The following is a 22,821-nucleotide window of genomic DNA, read 5'->3' as shown; positions in this document are numbered from 1 at the left end:
CTATTTCTGCTTTATTGCCTATGCCAAAGCCTTTGACTGTGTGGATCACAATAAACTGTGGAAAATTCTGAAAGAGATGAGAATACCAGACCACCTGACCTGCCTCTTGAGAAACCTATATGCAGGTCGGGAAGCAACAGTTAGAACTGGACGTGGAACAACAGACTGGTTCCAAATAGGAAAAGGAGTACATCAAAGCTGGATATTGTCACCCTGCTTTTTTAACTTATATGCAGAGTACATCATGAGAAATCCTGGCTGGAAGAAGCACAAGCTGGAATCAAGATTGCCAGGAGAAATATCAATAACCTCAGATATGCAGATGACACCACCCTTATGGCAGAAAGTGAAGAAGAACTAAAAAGCCTCTTGATGAAAGTGAAAGTGGAGGGTGAAAAAGTTGGCTTAAAGCTCAACATTCAGAAAACTAAGATCATGGCATCTGGTCCCATCACTTCACGGGAAATAGATGGGGAAACAGTGGAAACAGTGTCAGACTTTATTTTTGGGGGCTCCAAAATCACTGCAGATGGTGACTGCAGCCATGAAATTTAAAAGACTCTTACTCCTTGGAAGGAAAGTTATGACCAACCTAGACAGTATATTGAAAAGCAGAGATATTACTTTGCCAACAAAGGTCCATCTAGTCAAGGCTATGGTTTTTCCAGCGGTCATGTATGGATTTAAGAGTTGGACTGTGAAGAAAGCTGAGCACCAAAGAATTGATGCTTTTGAACTGTGGTGTTGGAGAAGACTCTTGAGAGCCCCTTGGACTGCAAGGAGATCCACCCAGTCCATTGTAAAGGAGATCAGTCCTGGGTGTTCACAGGAAGGACCGATGCTAAAGCTGAAACTCCAATACTTTGGCCACCTTATGCGAAGAGTTGACTCATTTGAAAAGACCCTGATGCTGGGAGAGATGGGGGGCAGGAGCAGAAGGGGATGACAGAGGATGAGATGGCTGGATGGCATCACTGACTCAATGGACCTGAGTTTGAGTGAACTCCGGGAGTTGGTGATGGACAGGGAGGCCTGGCATGCTGTGATTCATGGGGTCACAAATAGTCGGACAAACTGAGCGACGGAACTGAACTGACCGAAAACTTATAGGATGTAGCAAAAGCAATTCTAAGAGGCAAGTTTAAAATGATAGATGCCTACCTCAAGAAACAAGAAAAATTTCATATAGCTTAATTTTATACCTCAAGAAACTAAAAAAAGAAGTACAAATAAGATCAAAGTTAGCATAAGAGAGTGCCAGAGGAGTGTAATCTCCTTGGTTCTGTCTCGTCTCAACAAATATTTGAAGCGAGGGACTTAAAGTCCTCTGCATGTCACAGCTCTCAGATTGTGTTATAGCTCTCGGACCGACCATGTTATAGCTCTTAGACAGATCAGTGTTACAGCTCTGTGTTACAGCTCAGTTTTATTTGCAAAATATATCCTCGAGGCGTGAGGGCATGCCTACTGAAAGAGACGAAGAGAAGAGAGGGCCCGGCCCTTTGGCTCTTGTATGTTTTGTTCTCCCCCCTGGGCCTGCCCTGTGTAAATTGGGCTAGCCAGGAGTGCTGTTTGTTCTACCTGAGGTCCTCACTCTGGTCCTTGGACCTTCCTTTGTTCTATTTTCGTGGGCTTTTCCCTTGTCTTTTAGCCACCGCCATTCTGGACTCCTGTTTCCTATTCTACCTACCTAACAGGAGGTCTTTGTAAATAATAAAGATCAGACTGGAAATAAATAAAACAGAGACTAAAAAGACAATAGAAAACATCAATGAAACTAAGTAGTTTTTTTTTTAAAGATTTAATAGACAAAACTTTAGCTACACTCATTAAGAAAAAAGAGAGGACCCAAATAAACAAAATCAGAAATGCAAGAGAAGACTTAACAATTGGCACCATGGAAATACAAAGAACTATATGACACTACTTTGAGCCAACAAACTGGTTAATAACGTAGAAATGAATAAATTCCTAGAAACATACCACCTACCAAGACTGAATCATGAAGAAATAAAAAATCTGAACAGATACTTTACTGTTGTTCAGTTGTTAAGTTGTGTATGATTCTTTGAGACCCCATGGCCTGTGGCACGTCAGGCTCCCCTGTCGTTTACTATATCCCAGAGTTTGCTCAAATTCATGTCCTTTGAGTCAGTGTTGCTAGCTAACCATCTCATCCTCTGCCACAGACTTCTTTTGCCTTCAATCTTTCCCAGCATCAGGGTCTTTTTCAGCAAGTCAGTTCTGCACATCAGGTGGCCAAAGGATTGGAGCTTTAGCATGAATCCTTCCACTGAATACCCAGGGTTGATTTCTTATAGGACTGACTAGTTTGATCCCACTGCAGTCCAAGGAACTTTCAAGAGTCTTCTCCAGCTCCACAATTCATAAGCATCAATTCTTTGATGCTCAGCCTACTTTATAGTCCAATTCTCACATTCATACTTGACTACAGGAAAACCACAGCTTTGACTAGATGGATGTTTAGTGACAAAAAAAAAAAAAAAAAAAGTCTCTGCTTTTTAATATGCTGTATAGGTTTGTCATAGCTTTCTTTTCAAGAAGCAAGCGTCTTTTATGGCTGCAGTCACCATCTGCAGTGATTTAGGGGCTCAAGAAAATAAAATTTGTCACTGCTTCCACTTTTTCCCCTTCTATTTGCAATGAGGTGATGGAACCAGAGGCCATGACCTTAGTTTTTTGAATGATGAGTTTTAAGCCAGCTTTTTCACTCTCATTTTTCACTTTCATCGAGAGGCTCTTTAGTTCCTCTTCATTTTCTGCCATTAGAATGGTATCATTTGAATATCTGAGGTTATTGATATTATGTTTGTGATTGATCTAACCTGGCATTCTCAAGATGTACTCTGCATATAAGTTATTAAGCAGGGTGACAATATACAGCCTTGGTGTATATTACTAGAAGGTTACGAGACAGATTACTGCTGCTGCTGCTAAGTTGCTCAATTCTGTGCGACCCCAGAGACGGCAGCCCACCAGGCTCCGTTGTCCCCGGGATTCTCCAGGGAAGAACACTGGAGTGGGTTGCCATTTCCTTCTCCAATGCATGAAAATGAAAACTGAAAGTGAAGTCACTCAGTCGTGTCCGACTTTTCATGACACCATAAACTGCAGCCTACCAGGCTCCTCCGTCCATGGGATTTTCCAGGCAAGAGTACTGGAGTGGGTTGCCATTGCCTTCTCCAGACAGATTACTAGTAAAGAGATTAAATCAGTAATCAAAAATTATCCAACAAATAAAAGTCTAGGACTAGAGGACTTCACTACTGAACTCTATCAAATATGCAAAGTATTAATACCAAGAATTCTCTAACTCTTCTGAGAAATAGAAGGGGAAGAAATGCTTCCAAACTCATTTCACAAGGACAGCATTATTCTGATACCAAAACCAGACAAGGATGCCACAAGAAAGAAATTTCTGCACTTCTGAAAATACCATTAAAAACACAAGCCGCAGAGTAGGAAAACATTTGCCACATATTTGATACATACATGATTTGATACAAGAAGTCTCAACACATAATAAGAAAATAACCCAATTTAAACATGTTCAGGGGATTCCTTGGCAGGCCAGTGGTTAGGATGCTGCACTTCCACTGCAGGGGGTGCAGCCTCAACCCCTAGCTGGGGAACTAAGAGCCTGCATTCCATTTAGCATGGCCAAAAAAGCAATAATAAAAAATAAAATGTTCAAAAGATTTGAACAGACACTCTGAACAAGATACATGGATGGCAAATAAGCTCATCGAAAGATGCTTGACATCATTGATCATCTGGGAGATGCAAGTTAAAACAACAGTGAGGGACCACTAGATACATTTGAGGATGCCTACAATTAGGACGGCCACACCAAGTGTTGGTGAGGATGTGGAGCAGCTAACTCTCTCATACACTTGCTGGTGGTACAATCAGCCTGGAAAACAGTTTGGCATTTTTCTTTAAGAGGTAAACATATACCTACCATGTGACACTTACATTCTATTAAAGAAATTTATCCATGAGAAATGGAAGCATATGTCCATACAAAGGCTTGTACACTAATGTTCACAGTAGCTTAACTTTAAAACAAAATATGTTTGACCACATTGGGTCTTAGTTGTGGCATGCAGGATCTTTGTTGCATCATTTGGGATCTTTCATTGAGGTGCACGGACTCTCTAGTTGTGACCTGTGGGTTCCAGAGCACTCAGGTTCAGTAGCTGTGGTGTGGGGGTGAGAGGGTACCAGACAGGAAGGCTAGGGGTCTCCAAACGGAAGAAACAGGCTGCAAGTGTCAGACATTTTTTCTCTCTCTCTTAAGCAGCAGGAGGAAACAAACTATAAGTGTTAGTGTTTTTATCCCCTTCTCTGGTGGTGGTGGTGGTATAGTCACTAAGTCGTGTTGAAGGAGGAAACAGACAGAGCTGGACTCCATCTTAGGCCAGGCTGAGAACATTAGGCTACAAGCATGCTCACTCTCCCAGTAGACTCTGAACTTTGTTCCCAGTGTCTATAGAAGTGGCATACCAATGGAAAACCAGACCCCGCCCCCACTCCCTGATAAAAGAGCCTCAGGACTTGTACTTGGACTCTCTGTTGCCTAAAAGAATATGCTAATTATCTCTGTAATAGATCAAAGTGGTAAATTCCATTATGTTTATCGGAATATGACCACAGTCCTATTGATAAATATCCACTGTTCATCTAGTCTTGTGACACATGAATCATGGGTTAACTTTGATCATATCTTTTACCTTGTCCAGACTAGTTTCAAGAAATTTGGGGAGGTGGGTTTGAGCAAGTACACTTAGGATATATAAGGTTTTCACAAAAACTGGTCAGGGTTCTTGGCTAAGAGGAAACTCCGCCTTGGGCCCGCCGGTGTAATAAACTGCACTCCACTATCTGCATTGTCCTTCTGAGTGAGTTTGTTTCCCGGAATGCATGGCTACAACAGTGTCTGACTCTTGCAACCCCATGGGCTTCAGCCTGCCAGGCTCCTCTGTCCATGGGATTCTCCAGGCAGGAATACTGGAGTGGGTTGCCATTTCCTTCTCCAGGGGATCTTCCTGACCCAGGAATTGAACTCAGGTCTCCTGCACTGCAGGCAGATGATTTACCAACTGAGCTATGAGGGAAGCTCTCCCCTCCTCTATATAAATTTAAAAAGAGGTTTCTTTTAAGATCTGTGTTGCCATGATGACACCTGATTCCACCTGAACTTAACTTTTCTCAAACCTTGAGCTAACCAATGTATTTTTCTTATGGAAATGTCTGTCTTAAGCTATGTTAATGAACTATGTATTTACCCTAGACTCTGTCTTCAAGTTAGTTCCACCTAAGATTAAGAACAGACTTTGGAGTCCCAGAGTAGAGCTGGAGCGCAGCCTGGAGCAAAATGGGGGCTGCAGAGTCTGAAGTGGAGACTGCAGCCCGAGAGGTCCTGGCCAAGGTAGCAGACATCCTGGAGCCTGTTGGTTTTCAGGAGGAAGCTGAACTGCCTGCCCAGATCCTGGCTGAGTTTGTGATGGACTCTCGGAAGAAAGACAAGCTCCTTTGCAGCCAGCTTCAAGTAGTAGACTTCCTGCAGAATTTCTTGGTTCAGGAAGGCACTGCCCAGGACCAGAACCCCTTGGCTTCTGAAGACACAAGCCGGGAGAAGGCACTTGAAGCCAAAGAGCAATGGAAAGAGCTGAAGGCCACATATCAAGAGCATGTGGAGGTTATCACAAATTCCCTGACCGAGGCACTGCCCAAGGTGGAGGAGGCCCAAATAAAGCAGGCACAGCTCCAGGAGGCCCTTAAACAGCTCCAGGCCAAGAAGCAAATGGCCATGGAAAAACTCAGAATAGCCCAGAAGCAGTGGCAGCTGGAACAGGAGAAGCATTTGCAGAATCTGGCAGAGGCTTCGTCAGAAGTGAGGGAGCGTCAGACAGGAGCTCAACAGGAACTTCAACGACTATATCAGGAACTTGGAACCCTGAAGCAGCAGGCAGGGCAGGAGAAGGACAAGCGGCAGAGGCACCAGACCTTCCTCCAGCTGCTATACACCCTGCAGGGTAAGCAGCTATTCAATGAGGCAGAGGCAGAGATACCACAGGAGTTGGATCTTCCTAAGGATAAGCTCCAGCAGGTGACCCAGCCCCAGGAACAGAACACTCAGGACACCATGGGAAGAGAGGCTGACAACCCACAGCCTGTTGGAGATGCAGGCATACCATGGCTTCCTGGCAGACAGGAAGGAATCCTAGAGCAGGCCCTGATTTGCTATGAACTGAAGTTGCAGACAGGAAGAATCCTAGAGAAGGCCCTGATTTGCTATGAACTGAAGTTGCAGAAGTGGACTTAACTGACTAGTCACTGGCCACTTGGAGCATAATGATAATGAACAAGTCAATAGGATGATTTCAGCGTGTGTGACAACAGGGTTGCAAACTGAAACATTAATAAAGAGCAATAGTGAAAAAGTATAGAGACCCGCCCCCCCAACCTCTATATTGGTCTATGATATGTGCGTTGGTATTTCTATTTGTGCTGGTATGTTTGTGTTTCTATATTTTTGTTTGTTGCTTTCATTCTCCATTCCTCTGTGTGTCTCACTGAATGTATGAACAGTGGGATCACTACTGTGTTTGAGGAAGTGATTACATCCCTGATCTGTAGCCTATTCTAGGATGTCCTAATGTTATATTCCTGATACATTTTTTGTGTTCTACTGTTTTTTTTTCCTTGACTCATCCTTTCGGATTGTCATTCATCTTCAAATATTCGAATGCTGAAAGACTGGCTTTTGTGATTCTCTGTTGTATGTTTTGTTCTGGTTCATTGATTTGTAGTAGTATCTTGATCATTTTCTGGCTTCTGTTTTTAGGTCAAGAATATGTTTTTTTTTTGGTAAACTTTTTATCAGGTAATAAACTTGTGTATTTGGACCTTTATTTGTTTTCTCAAATAAACATTTAAAGTTATTTTCTTCTGGCTTCCTATTAGTATTTTCACAATCATTCAATTCATAGAATTTTCTATTAAAATTATTTCTTTGATTCATGAGTTTCTTAGAAAAATAATTTTCAAATTTTTTACTCTATGTGAGAGGATAATCTTTCTAGGTTTATTCTAATTTAGTCAGAAAATGTCAAATCTATAATAAAAACTTTGAAATTTAGTGACGGAAGCAGTTGTAGCCTTGAATGTGATTTCTTTAATGTTTCATGTTGATTTTTTTTTCTTTTTTTTTTTATGTTGATTTTTTAAAAGAATGTCTTTTAGAACTGTTGTTTCAATATATGACAGAACCAATACAATATTGTAAAGTTTAAAAATAAAATAAAATTTTTAAAAATTAAAAAAAAAAAAAAAAAGAACAGACTTTGACAAACCAGTATGCTTTACTCATGCAAATGTTCTCTTAAGCTACATTAATGAGACTGTATTTGCTTGGAAACCTGCCTCTCTTCAAAATACATGTCAATCATTTTATGGCCTGGGACATCTCACCTTGTGCCAATGTTATTTCAAAATGCATGTTGTGCGTGAGGGGCCTAGTACCAGTCTCTGAGCTTTGAGACATTTCCTTTCTCTAATTAGCAGACTGCTAGTAGCTATACAATGGCAACCCACTCCAGTACTCTTGCCTGGAAAATCCCATGGACAGAGGAGCTCGGTAGGCTGCAGTCCATGGGGTCGCTAAGGGTCAGACACGACTGAGTGACTTCACTTTCATGCATTGGAGAAGGAAATGGCAACCCCCTCCAGTGTTCTTGCCTGGAGAATCCCATGGACAGAGGAGCTCGGTAGGCTGCAGTCCATGGGGTCGCTAAGGGTCAGACACGACTGAGTGACTTCACTTTCATGCATTGGAGAAGGAAATGGCAACCCCCTCCAGTGTTCTTGCCTGGAGAATCCCAGGGACGGGGGAGCCTGGTGGGCTGCCGTCTATGGTGTAACACAGAGTCACACACGACTGAAGTGACTTAGCAGCAGCAGCAGTAGCTATATAACATCTAGCTAAACACTAGTAGGGGGGCACTCTTTCTGCCCCCTTCTGATGTCTATGTCAGAAGCTTTCTCTGTCTCTTCTATACTTTAATAAAACTTTATTACAAGTTTTCAAGCAATCAAGCCTTGTCACTGGCCCCAGATTGAACTCCTCTCCTAGAGAGGCCAAGAATCCCATCATTTTTCATGGCTCAGCAACAACCTTTCAGGGGCTTAGATGCTATGCAGCATGTGGGATCTTAGTTTCCCAACCAGGGATCGAACCTGAGTCCCCTGCATTGCAAGGAGGGTTCTTAACCACTGGACCACTGGAGAAGTCCCCATAGTAGCTTCATTTGTAATAAGCTACTGTAATAAGCTATGAAAACTGTTAACAACTCAAATATCCATCAAATTCAGGAGAGTAGATAAACAAACTGTTATAGATCCATACAATAGAATACTACTCAGTGGAAAATCAATGGATACATACAACAGTATGAATGACTCTTAATTATGCTGGATGAAAGAAATCAGACAATAAAAGTAGATATTGTATGATTCCAATTAACATAAAATCATAGGATGTATGTGTATGGGCTTAGTCACTCTGTCATGTCCAACTCTTTGTGACCCCATGGACTGTAGCCTGCCAAGACCTCTGTCCATGGAGATTCTCCAGGCAAGAATCCTGGAGTGGGTTGCCATCCTCCTCCAGGGGATCTTCCCAACCGAGGGATCAAACCCAGGTCTCCCACATTGCAGGCAGATTCTTTACCATCTGAGCCACTAGGGAAACCCAAGAATACTGGAGTGGGTACTCTATCCTTTCTCCAGAGGATCATCCTGACCCAGGAATCAACCAGGAATTGAACTGGGGTCTTCTGCATTGCAGGCGGATTCTTGTAAGCCCAACTATAGGAAAGGCAAACTAACTCCAGTGACAGAAAATAGATCAGTGGTGGCCTGGGAATACGGAGGGCAGGAAAGAGGGATCACAAAGGGGCAAGAGGTATTTGGGAGGCAGGGAGTGTGACTGATATATTCATTACCTTGACTGAAGCAGTGATTTCATGTGTGTGTACATGTGCCAGAATTTAACCAAATGATACAGCTTAAATATGTGTAGTTTATTTTATGTTAATTCTACCTCAAGAAAGCTGTTAAGATGGAGCACATATTTATAAAATACGTATTGGGTATAACATATAATGAAACAAAACACTCCCTGTGTCCATCACATGGTTTTAAAAAGTAAACATTACCATTATTTTTGAGCATTTCTATGTTTCCTGAACACCCTAAGGCCCAGGTTTCTGAAAATATTTTCTTAACACTTTAAGTTCCCAAAAGTGAATATTCTGGGGACTATTTTTATGTAAGTTAATTCAGTCGTGTCCGACTCTGTGCGTCCCCATAGACAGCAGCCCACCAGGCTCCCCCATCCCTGGGATTCTCCAGGCAAGAACACTGGAGTGGGTTGCCATTTCCTTCTCCAATGCATGAAAGTGAAAAGTGAAAGCGAAAGTGAAGTCGCTCAGTCGTGTCTGACTCTTAGCGACCCCACAGACTGCAGCCTACCAGGCTCCTCCATCCATGGGATTTTCCAGGCAAAAGTACTGGAGTGGGGTGCCATTGCCTTCTCTGGTAAGTTAATTCAGTAATGTAGTAATTTGGCACAGTTTGAAGGTGAAACTTGCCCTTTAAAAATGGGCAGCCCAAAACAGTGACTTAAAAATAATCCCACTGTGCAGTTATGAACATCTAAGAACCTCTGCCTAGAATGCAAAAGGGAAAACTCTTGCTGTGACCAGACAGGCATGTGCTTTCACTTCTTTTTTAAAAAAAAATGAGGCAGAGGTGGGAAGGATGGAACAGAAGTAGGACGGGGCACAGAGTAATAAATCGGGTTTACCAACGGCCTTCTGGTGTGTTTTAACCAGGCTCCACCCACAGATTGTTTTCTTAGGCGACTGGAGAACAGAAGCTGTGAGTACACTCTGCATTTAAAACTGCAGCAGTAGTCTCCAAGCAGGAATAAGGGGCTGTAATCAGCTTTCCTTCTAAGGAAAAGCTGGGAACCTTCTCATTTCACTTCATGAAAAATAAGCCATGAGGCAATTTCTGCCAAACATCTATTAACGGAATAAAATGGGTCTCTTGCCTGAGATCTGACTTCAGCTGTGTATTTCCAGCACAGCCAGTTCTTCTTTCCTCTGCAGCTGATTGGCTCTGGAGTGTGACCAGAAACCTACTTCCTGCAATTAAAGGAGTCAGCTCTTTGACTGCTGGCCTGTTTTCTTCTCTTCTGAGTGATGGCGCTCACCATTTTTATCCTCCGGCTGGCTGTCTGCATCCTGGCATTTCCCATGTACCTGCTGGACTTTCTGGGCTTGTGGAACTGGATATGCAAACAGTGGTTCCCTTACTTCCTGGCAAGGTTGACTGTGATGTACAATAAACAGATGGAGAGCAAAAAGCAGGAGCTCTTCAGCAACCTGCGGGAGTTCACGGGCCCCTCTGGGAAGCTCTCCTTGCTGGAGCTGGGCTGTGGCACGGGGGCCAACTTCAAGTTCTACCCCTCTGGATGCCAGGTGACCTGTGTTGATCCCAACCCCAACTTTGAGAAGTTCTTGATCAAGAGCATTGCCCAGAACCGACACCTGCAGTTTGAGCGCTTCATAGTGGCTGCCGGGGAGAACATGCACCAGGTGGCCTCAGGCTCCATGGATGTGGTGGTCTGCACCCTGGTGCTCTGCTCCGTGAAGAACCAGGAGCAGATCCTCCAGGAAGTGTGCCGAGTGCTGAGGCCGGTGAGTGTGGGCATGAGGAGGGCTGCTTAGTGGCAAGCACATCACCACGGGCAGTCCTCCCAATTTCAGTAGATCAAACACCCTAACATAAAAGTAAAGCTACTAGAAAAAATACTGTTGAATTTTTAAAAAAATATTCGAGTGCAGAAGCTATGAAGCAAAAGATTGATAGTACATGAATAAAAAAAAAATGTTAGAACTCCTGCAGGGAAAAGGACCATAAATAAATTTGAAGTACAAAAATATTTTGTAAAAAATATTTACCAAGGACGATAATGAGTTAACTTCCTTCATAAAGGTGTTACAAATCAACAAGATCAACAGGATTCTTAAATTATTTTTAAAAAGAGGGAAAAAAAGCAAAGCACAGGAACAGAAATATAAATAAAAATAGCCAATATATGATTTAAATATCTAGTCTTGTAATTAAAGAACAAATTAAAGCATGATATTTTATAGTGGAATCTTGAAAATAAAACAAATGAATATAATAAAACAGAAATAAATTCATAGATATACAGAACAAACTAGTGGTTACCACCTGGGAGAGGGAAAAAGGGAGGAGCAAGAGTGGTATGGGATTAAGAGATACAAACTAGGATGTGTAAAATAAATAGGCAACAAGGATATATTCTACAGCACAGTGTAGTCATTATTTTGTAATAACTTTAAATGGAGTATAAACTATAAAAATTTTGAATCACTTTGTTGTACACCTGAAACTAATATTATAATCAACCATGCTGCTGCTGTTCCTGTTAAGTCGCTTCAGTCGTGTCTGACTCTGTGCAACCCCATACACGGCAGCCCACCAGGCTCCTCCGTCCCTGGGATTCTCCAGGCAAGAACACTGGAGTGGGTTGTCATTTCCTTCTCCATAATCAACCATACTTCAATTAAAAAGAAATTAAAGCAAGACCCTTTTTATCTATTATTCTGTCAGAGACTTTTAAGTTCAATATGGTATTGGGGTGGGTCTGGGGGTCTGGACACCCAACTGGAGGAACTGTCCTCTTTGGAGGGCAATTTAATAATATCAAATTTTCAAGTAATTTACATCTTCATCCAACAGGAATTTATCCTATAGCTATTGTGCAAAAATACACAAAAACTCATTTAAAGGTAAAAATATTCATTACAGTATTTTTAATATAATAAATTGGAAATAACATCCATCAATGGGAAGTTGTTAAGTAAATTGTCACATAGTATAAAGGATTTCTTTGCAGCTGTTAAAACAAGAAATTTTTACCTATGTCAATGAAAAACATCCTCAAGAGACAGTGTTAATTTTAAAAGCAATGAAAACGGAATATTATGTAGAGTGCTAATCCATTTGTGTGGGGGATAGAATATACTTATATAAGTATTTATGTTAATGGGAATTATAAATATGTAACGATTAACAGTGGTTACCTTACTTAACATTTTAAGTTAATTGGGAAGGGAACTGGATGAGGGGAAAGAATTTCTTTTCATTTTATACCTCTCCGTACAGTTTGAAATTCTTTATACCTGTATGTAATTTTCACATATTACCTTTATTGTTTACTTAAAAGCTAGTTTTAAATAGAAGCTTGGTGTGCTGCAGTTCATGGGGTTGCAAAGAGTCAGACATGACTGAGAAACTGAACAACAATTCTAAACAAAGCTGAACATACATAAAATATGAGTATTTTAACATTTGAATTTACTCTTCTAGGGGGAAAAGATGGTCTGTAATCCCCAGTTTTATTTTCTCCCATCCAAGTACCAACCAGACCCAACCCTGCTTAGCTTCTGAGATCAGATGAGATGGCCATGTTTAGGGTGATACCACCGGAGACCTCAGTTTTATTTTCTAACAGAGGAAGTTCCTCAGGAAGAAATGGACTTAAAGATAGTGTTTAGAGGCAATAATATACAGTTGTCCCTGAGAGTCACTCCCTACCCCCACCACAGATACCAAAATCTATACAAGCTCAAGTCCCTTACATAAAATGGTATAGAATCTGCATATAACCCACACATAACCTCCCACATACCTTAAATCATCTCTAGATTATTTTAATATCTAATACAAAGTAAATGCTACATAAATAGTTGCCAGCATGTGGGAAATTCAAGTTTGGCCTTTTTTGAACTTTCTGGATTTTTTCCTAATATTTTTTATCTGTTGATTGAAGCCAAGGATACTGAGGGCCGACTGTAATTCTGTGTTTGGCTCAAGAATAGGCCGACATCAAAACTGTAACTGAAAAAGGTCTGATTCTAACATTCAAATCCTGGGTTCATCTGTCCCAAGACTGGGCATTAACTGGGCACATTTAAGAGACATTTTGCTTATGTGTTACTAATCTCACAACGCCTCTGCAAAGCAAATAATGATCACCTCGGGTTTAAGCACTGATAATGCTCTTAGGGGATCATATTCTTCCTTTAGCTCCTACAAAGCACCCACTCACTGCTGAATAGAACCAGAGGCTTTCCTGCATTGTCATTCACCCCATCACACAGTCCTTAACGCAGGGACTGTCTTCATGTTGGGCTGGGGAAACAGACCTAGGGAAGTTAAGAAACTTGCCCCACATTACGCAGTCAGCTGCTGCTGCTAAGTTATTTCAGTCGTGTCCGACTTTGTGCGACCCCATAGATGGCAGCCCACCAGGCTCCCCCATGCCTGGGATTCTCCAGGCACGAATACTGGAGTGGGTTGCCATTTCCTCCTCCAATCCATGAAACTAAAAAGTGAAAGTGAAGTTGCTTAGTCGTGTCCGACTCGTAGTGACCCTATGGACTGCAGCCTACCAGGCTCCTCCATCCATGGGATTTTCCAGGCAAGAGTACTGGAGTGGGGTGCCATTGCCTTCTCCGACGCAGCCAGCAGATCTGACTTTAACGCACATATTCTTAACACTGCACCACAGTGTTTATCACTGGGGCTTTGTATTGCTTCAACTTCAACATTTCTACCATTTTTGCCGGCTATTCTTCCTCTGCCCATCCCTTAAACACTGGAGTTTCTATTTTGGCTCTAATTTTGCTTATATACACCCCCTGTGTAATCTCATGTACCACCAAAGTTTTCAATTACCACACACACAGATGGTTTCCAAATCTAAGTATCAAGCTCAGATCTCTCTTCTAATCCCAAATCTTCATGCCCAGTTGGCTACACAAGTCACCTGAAAGGGTAACAGGCTCTCTAGTCTAACCTGTGCAACCCAGAGGGCATCAGCAACCTCCTCAGACCTGGGTCTCCTCTTCTCTCCTGTCCTCTTCCATGGAAAAATTTTTTTCCATCAGGAAATTTCAAGTTTTCCATTCCTGAACACATGTCTCGTACTTGCCCACAGAGGGGCAAGTAGGGGGAACTCCCTCTCTAAACTCTGCCTGGACAGCTAAGACTAGGGAAGCTAGAAGAGGCTAAGGAGAATGGGTTTTGGAGGTACTCATTGGTCCCTTTCCTCCTTCTCGCCCCAGAGGTAGGTTAAGTAGAAAACTTCTGAAGACTCGTTAATAATGTGTACCCTCTACTGTGTCCAGACTTGATCTATATTTACAGGACTGTCCTAGATGAAACCAGCAGTTACTGCTATTTGACAGTTATTTACATACAGTATCCACTGATTGGGGAAAAAAATCAAATTACAAAATATTATCATGAATTCAGTAACACTTTTAGATGGCTCAGTATCTTTGTCTTTTTTTAAAAAATAATATTTTTTAGTTGAAAGATAACTGCTTATAGAATTTTGTTTTCTGTCAAATCTCAACATGAATCAGCAATAGGTATACATATGTCCACTTCCTCTTGAACCTCCCTCCCATCTCTCCCCCCATCCCACCTCTCCACATTGATACAGAGCCCCTATTTGAGTTTCCTGAGATATACAGCAAATTCCCATTGGCTATCTATTTTATATATGGTAATGTAAGTTTCCATATTACTCTCTCCATACAGCTCACCCTCTCCTCCCCTCTCCCCATGTCCATAAATTTGCTCTCTATATCTGTTTCTCCATTGCTGCCCTGCAAATAAATTCTTCAGTACCATCTTTCTAGATTCTGTATATATGTGTTAATATATGGTATTTCTCTTTCTGACTTACTTCACTCTAATAGGCTCTAGGTTCATCCACCTCATTAGAACTCACTCAAATGTGTTCCTCTTTATGGCTGAGTAATATTCCATTGTGTATATGTACCACAACTTCTTTATCCATTCATGTGTCGATGGACATCTAGGTTGCTTCCACATTCTAGCTATTGTAAATAGTGCTACAATGAACAATGGGGTACATGTGTCTTTTTCAGTTTTGGTTTCCTCAGGGTACATGCCTAGGAGTGGGATTACTGGGTCATATGGTGGTTTTATTCCTAGTTTCTTAATGACTCTCCATACTGTCTTCCATAGTGACTGTATCAACTTAAATTCCCACCAAAAATGCAAGAGGGTTCCCTTTTCTCCACACCTTCTCCAGCATTTATTGTTTGTAGACTTTTTGATGATGGTCATTCTGACTCATGTGAGGTGGTATCTCATTGTAGTTTTGATTTGCATTTTTCTAATAATGAGTGATGTTGAGCATCTTTTCATGTGTTTGTTAGCCATCTGTATGACTTCTTTGCAGAAATGTCTGTTTAGGTCTTTTTGCCACTTTTTGATTGGGTTGTTTGTTTTCTGGTACCGAGTTGTATGAGCTGCTTGTATATTTTGGAAATTAACCCTTGTTTCATTTGCTATTATTTTCTCCAATTCTGAGAGCTGTCTGTTCACCTTGCTTATAGTTTCTTTGGTGTGCAAAAGTTTTTAAGTTTAACTACGTCCCACTTGTTTACTTTTGTTTTTATTTCCATTACTCTAGGAGGTGGGTCACAGAGGATCTTGCTTTATGTCATCAAGTGTTCTCCCTATGTTTTCCTCCTAAGGGTTTTACAGTTTCTGGTCTTACATTTAGGTCTTTAATCCATTTTGAGTTTATCTTTGTTTATGGTGTTAGGAAGTGTCCTAATTTCATTCTTTTATGTGTAACTGTCCAGTTTTCCTAGCACCACTTACTGAAGAGGTGTCTTTGCCCCATTGGATATTCTTGCCTCTTCTGTCAAAAATAAGGTATCCATATTGCATGGGCTTATTTCTGGGTTTTCTATCTTGTTCCATTGGTCTGTATTTCTGTTTTTGTGCCAGTACCATACTGTCTTGATGACTGTAGCTTTGTAGTATAATCTGAAGTCAGGAAGGTTGATTCCTCCAGCTCCATTCTCCTTTCTCAAGACTGCTTTGGCTATTTAGGGTCTTTTGTGTTTCCATATGAATTGTGAAATTTTTAGTTCTAGTTCTGTGACAAATGCCATTGGTAATTTGATAGGGATTACACTGAATTTGTAGATTGCATTTGGTAGTATAGTCATTTTCACAATATGGAGTCTTCCTACCCAGGAACATGGAATATCTCTCCATCTGTTTAAGTTGTCTTTGATTTCTTTCATCAGTGTCTTATAATTTTCTGTATACAGTTATTTTGTCTCCTTAGGTAGGTTTATTCCTAGATATTTTATTCTTTTTGTTGCAATGGTGAATGGGACTGATTCCTTAATTTCTCTTTCTGATTTTTCATTGTTTGTATACAGGAATGCAAGTGACTCCTGTGTATTGATTTTGTCTCCTGCAACTTTGCTAAATTCACTGATTAGCTCTAGTAATTTTCTAATAATATCTTTAGGGTTTTCTATGTATAGTATCATGTCATCTGCAAACAGGGAGCACTCTCCTTTTCTGATCTGGATTCCTTTTATTTCTTTTTCTTCTCTGATTGCTGTAACTAGGACTTCCAAAATTATGTTGAATAATGGTGGTGAGAGTGGATACCTTTGTCTTCTTCCTGAACTTTGGGTGAATGCTTTCAGTTTTTCACCACTGAGAATAATGTTTGCTGTGGGCTTATCATATATGGCCCTTACCATGTTGAGGTAGGTTCCTTCCATGCCCATTTTTTTAACAGTTTAAATCATAAATGGGTGCTGAATTTTGTCAAAGGCTTTTTCTATTGAGGTTTCTACTGAGATTATCATATGGTTTTTATCTTTCAATTTGTTAATATGGTGTATCACATTGATTTGCATATATTGAAGAATCCTTGCATCCCTGGAATAAACCCAACTTGATCATGGTGTATGAGTTTTTTAATGTATTGGTGAATTCTGTTTGCTAAAATTTTGTTGAGGATTTTTGCATCTATGTTCATCAGTGATATAGGCCTGTAGTTTTCTTTTTTTGTGTTGTCTTTGTCTGGTTTTGGAATCAGGGTGATGGTGGCCTTGTAGAATGAGTTTGGAAGTGTTCCTTCCTCTGCAACTTTTTGAAAGAGTTTTAGAAGGATGGGTATTAGCTCCTCTCTAAACGTTTGACAGAATTCACCTGTGAAGCCATCTGCTCCCGGGTTTGCTTTTTGGCAAATTTTGATCAGTTTCGATTTCTGTGCTTGTAATTGGGTTGTTCATAATTTCTAATTCTTCCTGGTTCAGTCTTGGAAGATTGAACTTTTCTAAGAATTTGCCCATTTCTTCCAGATTATCCATTTTAGGTTATGCCATATAGTTGCTCAGAAGTCTCCTATAATCCTTTGTATTTCTGCATTGTCTGTTGTAACCTCTCCTTTTTCATTTCTTATTTTGTTGATTTGATTCTTCTCTCTTTTTTTCTTGATGAGTCTGGCAAAAGGTTTGTCAATTTTGTTTATCTTCTCAGAGAACCAGCTTTTATTTTTATTAATCTTTACGATTGTTTCTTTCATTTCTTTTTCATTTATTTCTGCTCTGATCTTTATGATTTGTTTCCTTCTGCTAATTTGGGGTTTTTTTTTTGTTCTTCTTTTTCCCAGTTGTTTTAGGTATAAAGTTAGGTTGTCTATTCAATGTTTTTGTTTCTTGAGGTAGGACTGTATTGCTATAAATTCCCCTCTTAGAACTGCTTTTGCTGTATCCCATAGGTTTTGAGTTGTGTTTTCATTGTCATTTGTTTCTAGGAAATTTTTAATTTCTCTTTTGATTCCTTCAGTAACCTGTTCATAATTTAGACACATATTGTTTAATCTCACAGTGCAGCTTGTCACTTGTGTGTATCTTGCAGGTGGACTTTCCTCCACCTCACGGACAGGGTCTCCAAGATGATGCGGTGGAGAATCCTCCAGGTTCACAGGAAATTTCACTTTGCTTGCTTCTCCTGCTCAATGATCTCTTTGAACCCTTTGGAAAGGCTGTTTTTCTGCGTCTCAGTCTTCTTCAGCTTGGCCTTATCGAAGCTGTTGATTTCCCCATGTTGGGCTTGTCTGCCATTTTCTTAAAACAATCCAAGAAGTTCCACTTCAAGTCTCCTGTCCCAGTGCTCCCACTTGTGTCACTGACAAAGAGACCTAGTGGTTTTTGTTTGTTTGTTTTTTTCAAAAACTTGTGCTTTTATTTTTTCCCTACTTTTTAAAATTAATCTTTATTAAAGTATAGTTGCTTTACAATGTTGCATTAGTTTCTACCATACAGCAAAGTGAATCCCTTTTGGACTTCCTTCCCATTCAGGTCACCACAGTGCATTAAGTAGAGTTCCCTGTGCTGTACAGTATGTTCTCATTTGTTAGATGATTAATTTTCTGAAATTAATCCTATCACTTTCATTCTATGATAATGGTACAAAAGTACAGGACATGGTTATTTAGCCTCAGACAGTGGTTGGTATGGTTTCAGACTCCCACAGGCTTGCAAAGTGGAGCCTAAGAAAAATTTTCAGAAGAATTTAAAGGTTTTTTTTTCTTCTATTTTTAAATAAAGAGAAATTTAAAAATTGTAATTAAAAGGCAAACAAAAAATGGGGGAAACGTTTGTAGTGTATGTAGTTTATAATAAAAGCCCTTACTGCTGCTAAGTCACTTCAGTCGTGTCCGACTCTGTGCGACCCCATAGACGGCAGCCCACCAGGCTCCCCCGTCCCTGGGATTCTCCAGGCAGAACACTGGAGTGGGTTGCCATTTCCTTCTCCAATGCATGAAAGTGAAAAGTGAAAGGGAAGTCGCTCAGTCGTATCCAACTCTTAGCGACCCCATGGACTGCAGCCCACCAGGCTCCTCCGTCCATGGGATTTTCCAGGCAAGAGTACTGGAATGGGGTGCCATTGCCTTCTCCGAAAAGCCCTTACTAATCAGTAAAAAAAAAAAAAAAAAAAAAAGCCAATAGCCTATTAGAAAACTGATAATGGACATTAACAGACAAATCAGAAAAACAGAAATCCAAACAGCCAGTATTAGTAGTCAAAGAGTTAGTCACTCAGTCATGTCAGACTCTTTAAGACCCCATGGACTGTACAGCCCACCAGGCTCTTCTGTCCATGTAATTCTCTAGGCAAGAATACTAGAGTGGGTTGCCATTCCTTTCTACAGGGGATCTTTCCAACACATAACGTTTAGTAAAAGATGTCATAATTAAAAATACTAAAGATATGCATGTTATAAAAAATACCACATTACACATCAAATAGATTTTTTAAAATATAGATGAGCATTTATTGAAAATGGGCACTCACATCTATTGCTGGTATGAATACAAACTGGGGCAACTCTTCCAAAGGGCAGCTTGACAACCAGGCTTCTGAGGTGGCTCAGTGGTAAAGAATCCACCTGCCAATGCAGGAGATGCAAGAGACATGGGTTCAGTCCCTGGATTGGGAAGATCCCCTGGAGGAGGGCATGGCAACCCACTCGTATTCTTGTCTGAAGAATCCCATGGACAGAGGAGCCTGGTGGACTACAGTCCATGGTGTCACAGAGTTGGAAGTGACTGAGCACGCAAGCATGCATGTGACAGGCATTAAGAATAGGCCTTGAATGCTTTAAATTGCTTTAAATTTAGCTATCATTATGTATTACTTTTATGAACAGACAATATAGACTGGCAGCTCTGTATACAATCTGACAGAAGATGACACTATTAACCACAATGGTATCGTAGTAAGTTTGGATTTCTCCATGTCTTCTCGTGAAGTGGACCTCTGGGGCCACTGAAATCTGACATTTAAACATCTTATCGAATTGTTTGTCCCAAACTAAAATTCTTGGTGTGGTTTTCTTTCCTCCTTTTCTTTCTCAGGGAGGAGCTTTTTATTTCATGGAGCATGTAGCAGATAAGCCTTCCACCTGGAATTACTTCTGGCAACAGGTCCTGGATCCCGTCTGGTACCTACTGTTTGATGGATGCAACCTGACCAGAGAGAGCTGGAAGGCCCTGGAGAAGGCCCGCTTCTCCAAGCTGAAGCTGCAGCACTTACAGGCCCCTCTGTCCTGGGAGCTAGTGCGCCCTCACATCTATGGATATGCTGTGAAATAGTGGAAGCAGGGAGCTGAGACCCAAAGGGCTCAAATAATTTAAGGTTTTGGCTTCACACTTAAAATAGTAACTGGAAGATGGGAACTCCCTTTTTTGAGTAAATTTGCATTTCATCCCTCAAAGTTTATGTTATAACCTAGTTAGCCATTTTCTATCATCTCCCAAGAATCAAAAACAAAACAACTTTGAACTCTCTCTTGAAAGAAACAGTGGGCTTCCATAATTAAATTCCACCATTATCCTCAGATCTTATTTTATTCCAGAACTTCACAATTTGTCTTATTTAAATTATGACCCAACAGATTTTAATTTCACCATTTCTATGAGGCTGATGCTAATAAAAATTAAATCACACAGAAGAAGATTTTGAAAAGGGAGATGCAAAAGATCTTAATAATTCACAAACTGAATAAAGAAATACTAAGCACAGATTTTTTTTTTTTTTTAAGGAATCTGAATCTACTTGCTGTTCTTAGTATCAATGGGCTGGCTTTCAAAGTTAATGTACCAGGACGCCACACCTGATTCTGCCCAGCTCTGTTATGTTTTTTATTCCAGTATTCCACCAGAGTTTGTTCTCCTGCATTCCAGTCTTTAATTCTTACAAGGAAGATTGTACAATACACTTTAGTATATCCATAAAACTTCATGAAGCAAAGTTCTTGGGTTCACTTTGCCTATTATCTAGCATGTTCTTGGCTGAATGTTTTAAACTGTAAGCAAAGAAAATGCCCACTGTAATGAGGGAAACACTGAAAGCTTGGGTACACTTTGTAAGAGCCCCCTCAAAATAGGCAACCTGTGAGTCTGTAAAGAGGTAGACAAATATTGTTTGGATTATTCTGGTCAAATTTCTACTCTGGTCCCAAGATGATTTCTTTGTTCCTTGTAACCACAGAAACCTTGGGAAATCATCACAAGTGCATTGAAAACAAGTTAATCAGTTAGAGGATTTAGAATTTTCAGCAAAAGTTTGTATGCATTTTAATAAATTTAGTATGTTTTCTGAGATGATTTTGCAAAAGGACTATTTTAAATATCAAATCAATAAATTCACATATAATTTAGGAATGGAAATAAAATGAATGATTTATATCTTTGCTGGCTTACTTTCATTTTTCTTAGCATCTCTGGGAGGGCTTTCCTTCATGGTGGAAAATTAAGCTATTTGAAAGTACAGATTTTTCCTTCTACAGCCAAATAACTAAATACAGCTAGCAGATTTCAGAAAAAGCAATTTGGGGACTTTCCTGGTTGTCCAATGGTTAAGACTTGCACTTCAAATGACAGAGGATGCTGGTTCAGTCCCTGGTCAGGAAACTAAGATCACATATGCCATGTAGCATGGCCAAAAAGTAAAAATAAAAGGCAATTTTGGAAGGGTCTGAATGGGTTTTGAAAAGTTCAAGTCCAAAAACTCCCTTTGTGAAATCCATAGAGCAGAAAGAAAGAAAGTTTACTGTTCTCTCGTGCATGAAAACAGTTAACAACTGTTAACACCTAATTAATTAGCTAAACACCTAATTAGTTAAACACCTAATCTCATTACGGTGAGGTTAGAACATGAGTCTACAGTCTCCTGAACTATGGAATGTGAATATCCCCCCACCAGGGTCTCCTAAAAGTAGGGATGTCTTTATTTGCCCAACTTACTACTGGTTAGGTCAGTCTAGGGATTGAGAAATCTGAAAAACCAAGGTTGATCTGCTGAAGTATTATTGGCTTGCTGGAAGGTGTGTAATACCAAAGTACAAAGTACTGGGCACATTCTTCTCAACTCCCTTTTGTTTAAACGGTGTAGCAAATATTATCCTTACTCTCTACAGGTGGGGGGGGGCGGTAATAAATAAGTGAAGTTTCTCACATTCCACAAGGTACTCAGCTAGTCTTAGAGCCCTGATTCCTAAAACCACAATACCTGTTTTGACAAGCATCGCTGCTATACTACCTTCTCAGGCCCAGAAAACACACATTTATGATCATTCCAAGAACCTAAGGACATGGCTTAAGCCTATGCAAAATGGAAACAGATAAGAGGCAAAACATGTCAATGCTTTTTAGGTCCTGTGTTGGTTAGATTCCCTTGATTTCTGGTGACAGAACTCCCAACCCAAAAAGACTTAAGTCGAAAAGAACTCTGACTCAAATTAGTGAAAGGTTTAGGAACAGAGGGGCTTCCCTGGTGGCTCAGAGGGTAAAGCGTCTGCCTGCAATGTGGGAAACCTGGGTTCGATCCCTGGTTCAGGAAGAGCCCCTAGAGAAGGAAATGGAAACCCACTCCGGTACTCTTGCCTGGAAAATCCCATGGATGGAGAAGCCTGGTAGGCTTCATGGGGTCGCAAAGAGTCAGACATGACTGAGCAACTTCACTTTCACTTTAGGAACAGAGAGCCCGAGGCACAGCCTGGGCAAGGCTCAGATAATGTTATCAGTGGCCAGACAGTGTCTAGGGCCACATCTGCCCTCTTCTCTCTTTCAGGTGGTAAAGTCTTTGGAAATAATGCCAGTCTTCATGCTTCCAGGACCCATGGCCAGTTGAAAAGATCAAGACAACTTTTTGAAACACTCCAGAGTTCTACATTTGAGTCTCAGTTGATTCTTCAATTGACAATACTAGGTCAGAAGTCCATCCCTGAGTCATTCATCCTATTTCAATGGGATGGGTCATGCTGATGGGCAC

General features: G+C 40.6%; 2 protein-coding genes and 1 pseudogene across 3 annotated transcripts; 2 read left to right on the top strand and 1 right to left on the bottom strand.

Annotated features, from left to right (window-relative positions):
• Window positions 1-5,367: 5,367 nt before the first annotated feature.
• On the top strand, window positions 5,368-6,349 carry LOC133248656 (ZW10 interactor-like). The gene has a single exon (XM_061419027.1). It carries the CDS (start codon window positions 5,399-5,401, stop codon window positions 6,347-6,349), a length of 951 nt encoding a protein of 316 aa, XP_061275011.1. The 5' UTR covers window positions 5,368-5,398.
• A 3,187-nt stretch (window positions 6,350-9,536) lies between these two features.
• TMT1A (thiol methyltransferase 1A) lies at window positions 9,537-21,241 on the top strand. Of its 2 annotated transcripts, XM_061416124.1 has the most exons (3): window positions 9,537-9,624; window positions 10,173-10,790; window positions 19,905-21,241. In XM_061416124.1, the coding sequence occupies exons 2-3, from the start codon at window positions 10,293-10,295 to the stop codon at window positions 20,139-20,141; spliced, it is 735 nt and encodes a 244-aa protein (XP_061272108.1). In that variant the 5' UTR covers window positions 9,537-9,624; window positions 10,173-10,292; the 3' UTR covers window positions 20,142-21,241. The 2 variants fall into 2 exon arrangements, with proteins under 2 accessions (XP_061272108.1, XP_061272107.1); XM_061416123.1 differs by lacking the exon at window positions 9,537-9,624 and having other exon boundaries at window positions 9,972-10,790.
• On the bottom strand, window positions 16,591-19,094 carry LOC133247394 (thymosin beta-10-like; annotated as a pseudogene).
• Window positions 21,242-22,821: the final 1,580 nt, after the last annotated feature.

The sequence above is a fragment of the Bos javanicus genome, chromosome 5 (assembly GCF_032452875.1).
Source record: "Bos javanicus breed banteng chromosome 5, ARS-OSU_banteng_1.0, whole genome shotgun sequence".
Taxonomy (NCBI): Eukaryota; Metazoa; Chordata; class Mammalia; order Artiodactyla; family Bovidae; genus Bos; species Bos javanicus.
Note: the sequence above shows the minus strand (reverse complement) of the source record. Positions and strands in the feature narration are given on the sequence as shown.

Bases quoted from the DNA above. Each gene is read 5' to 3' on its own strand.
- LOC133248656 (XM_061419027.1), top strand. From the start codon at position 5,399: ATGGGGGCTGCAGAGTCTGAAGTGGAGACTGCAGCCCGAGAGGTCCTG.
- TMT1A (XM_061416124.1), top strand. From the start codon at position 10,293: ATGGCGCTCACCATTTTTATCCTCCGGCTGGCTGTCTGCATCCTGGCA. The intron at 10,791-19,904 runs GTGAGTGTGGGC...TTTCTTTCTCAG, and splicing joins TGTGCCGAGTGCTGAGGCCG to GGAGGAGCTTTTTATTTCAT.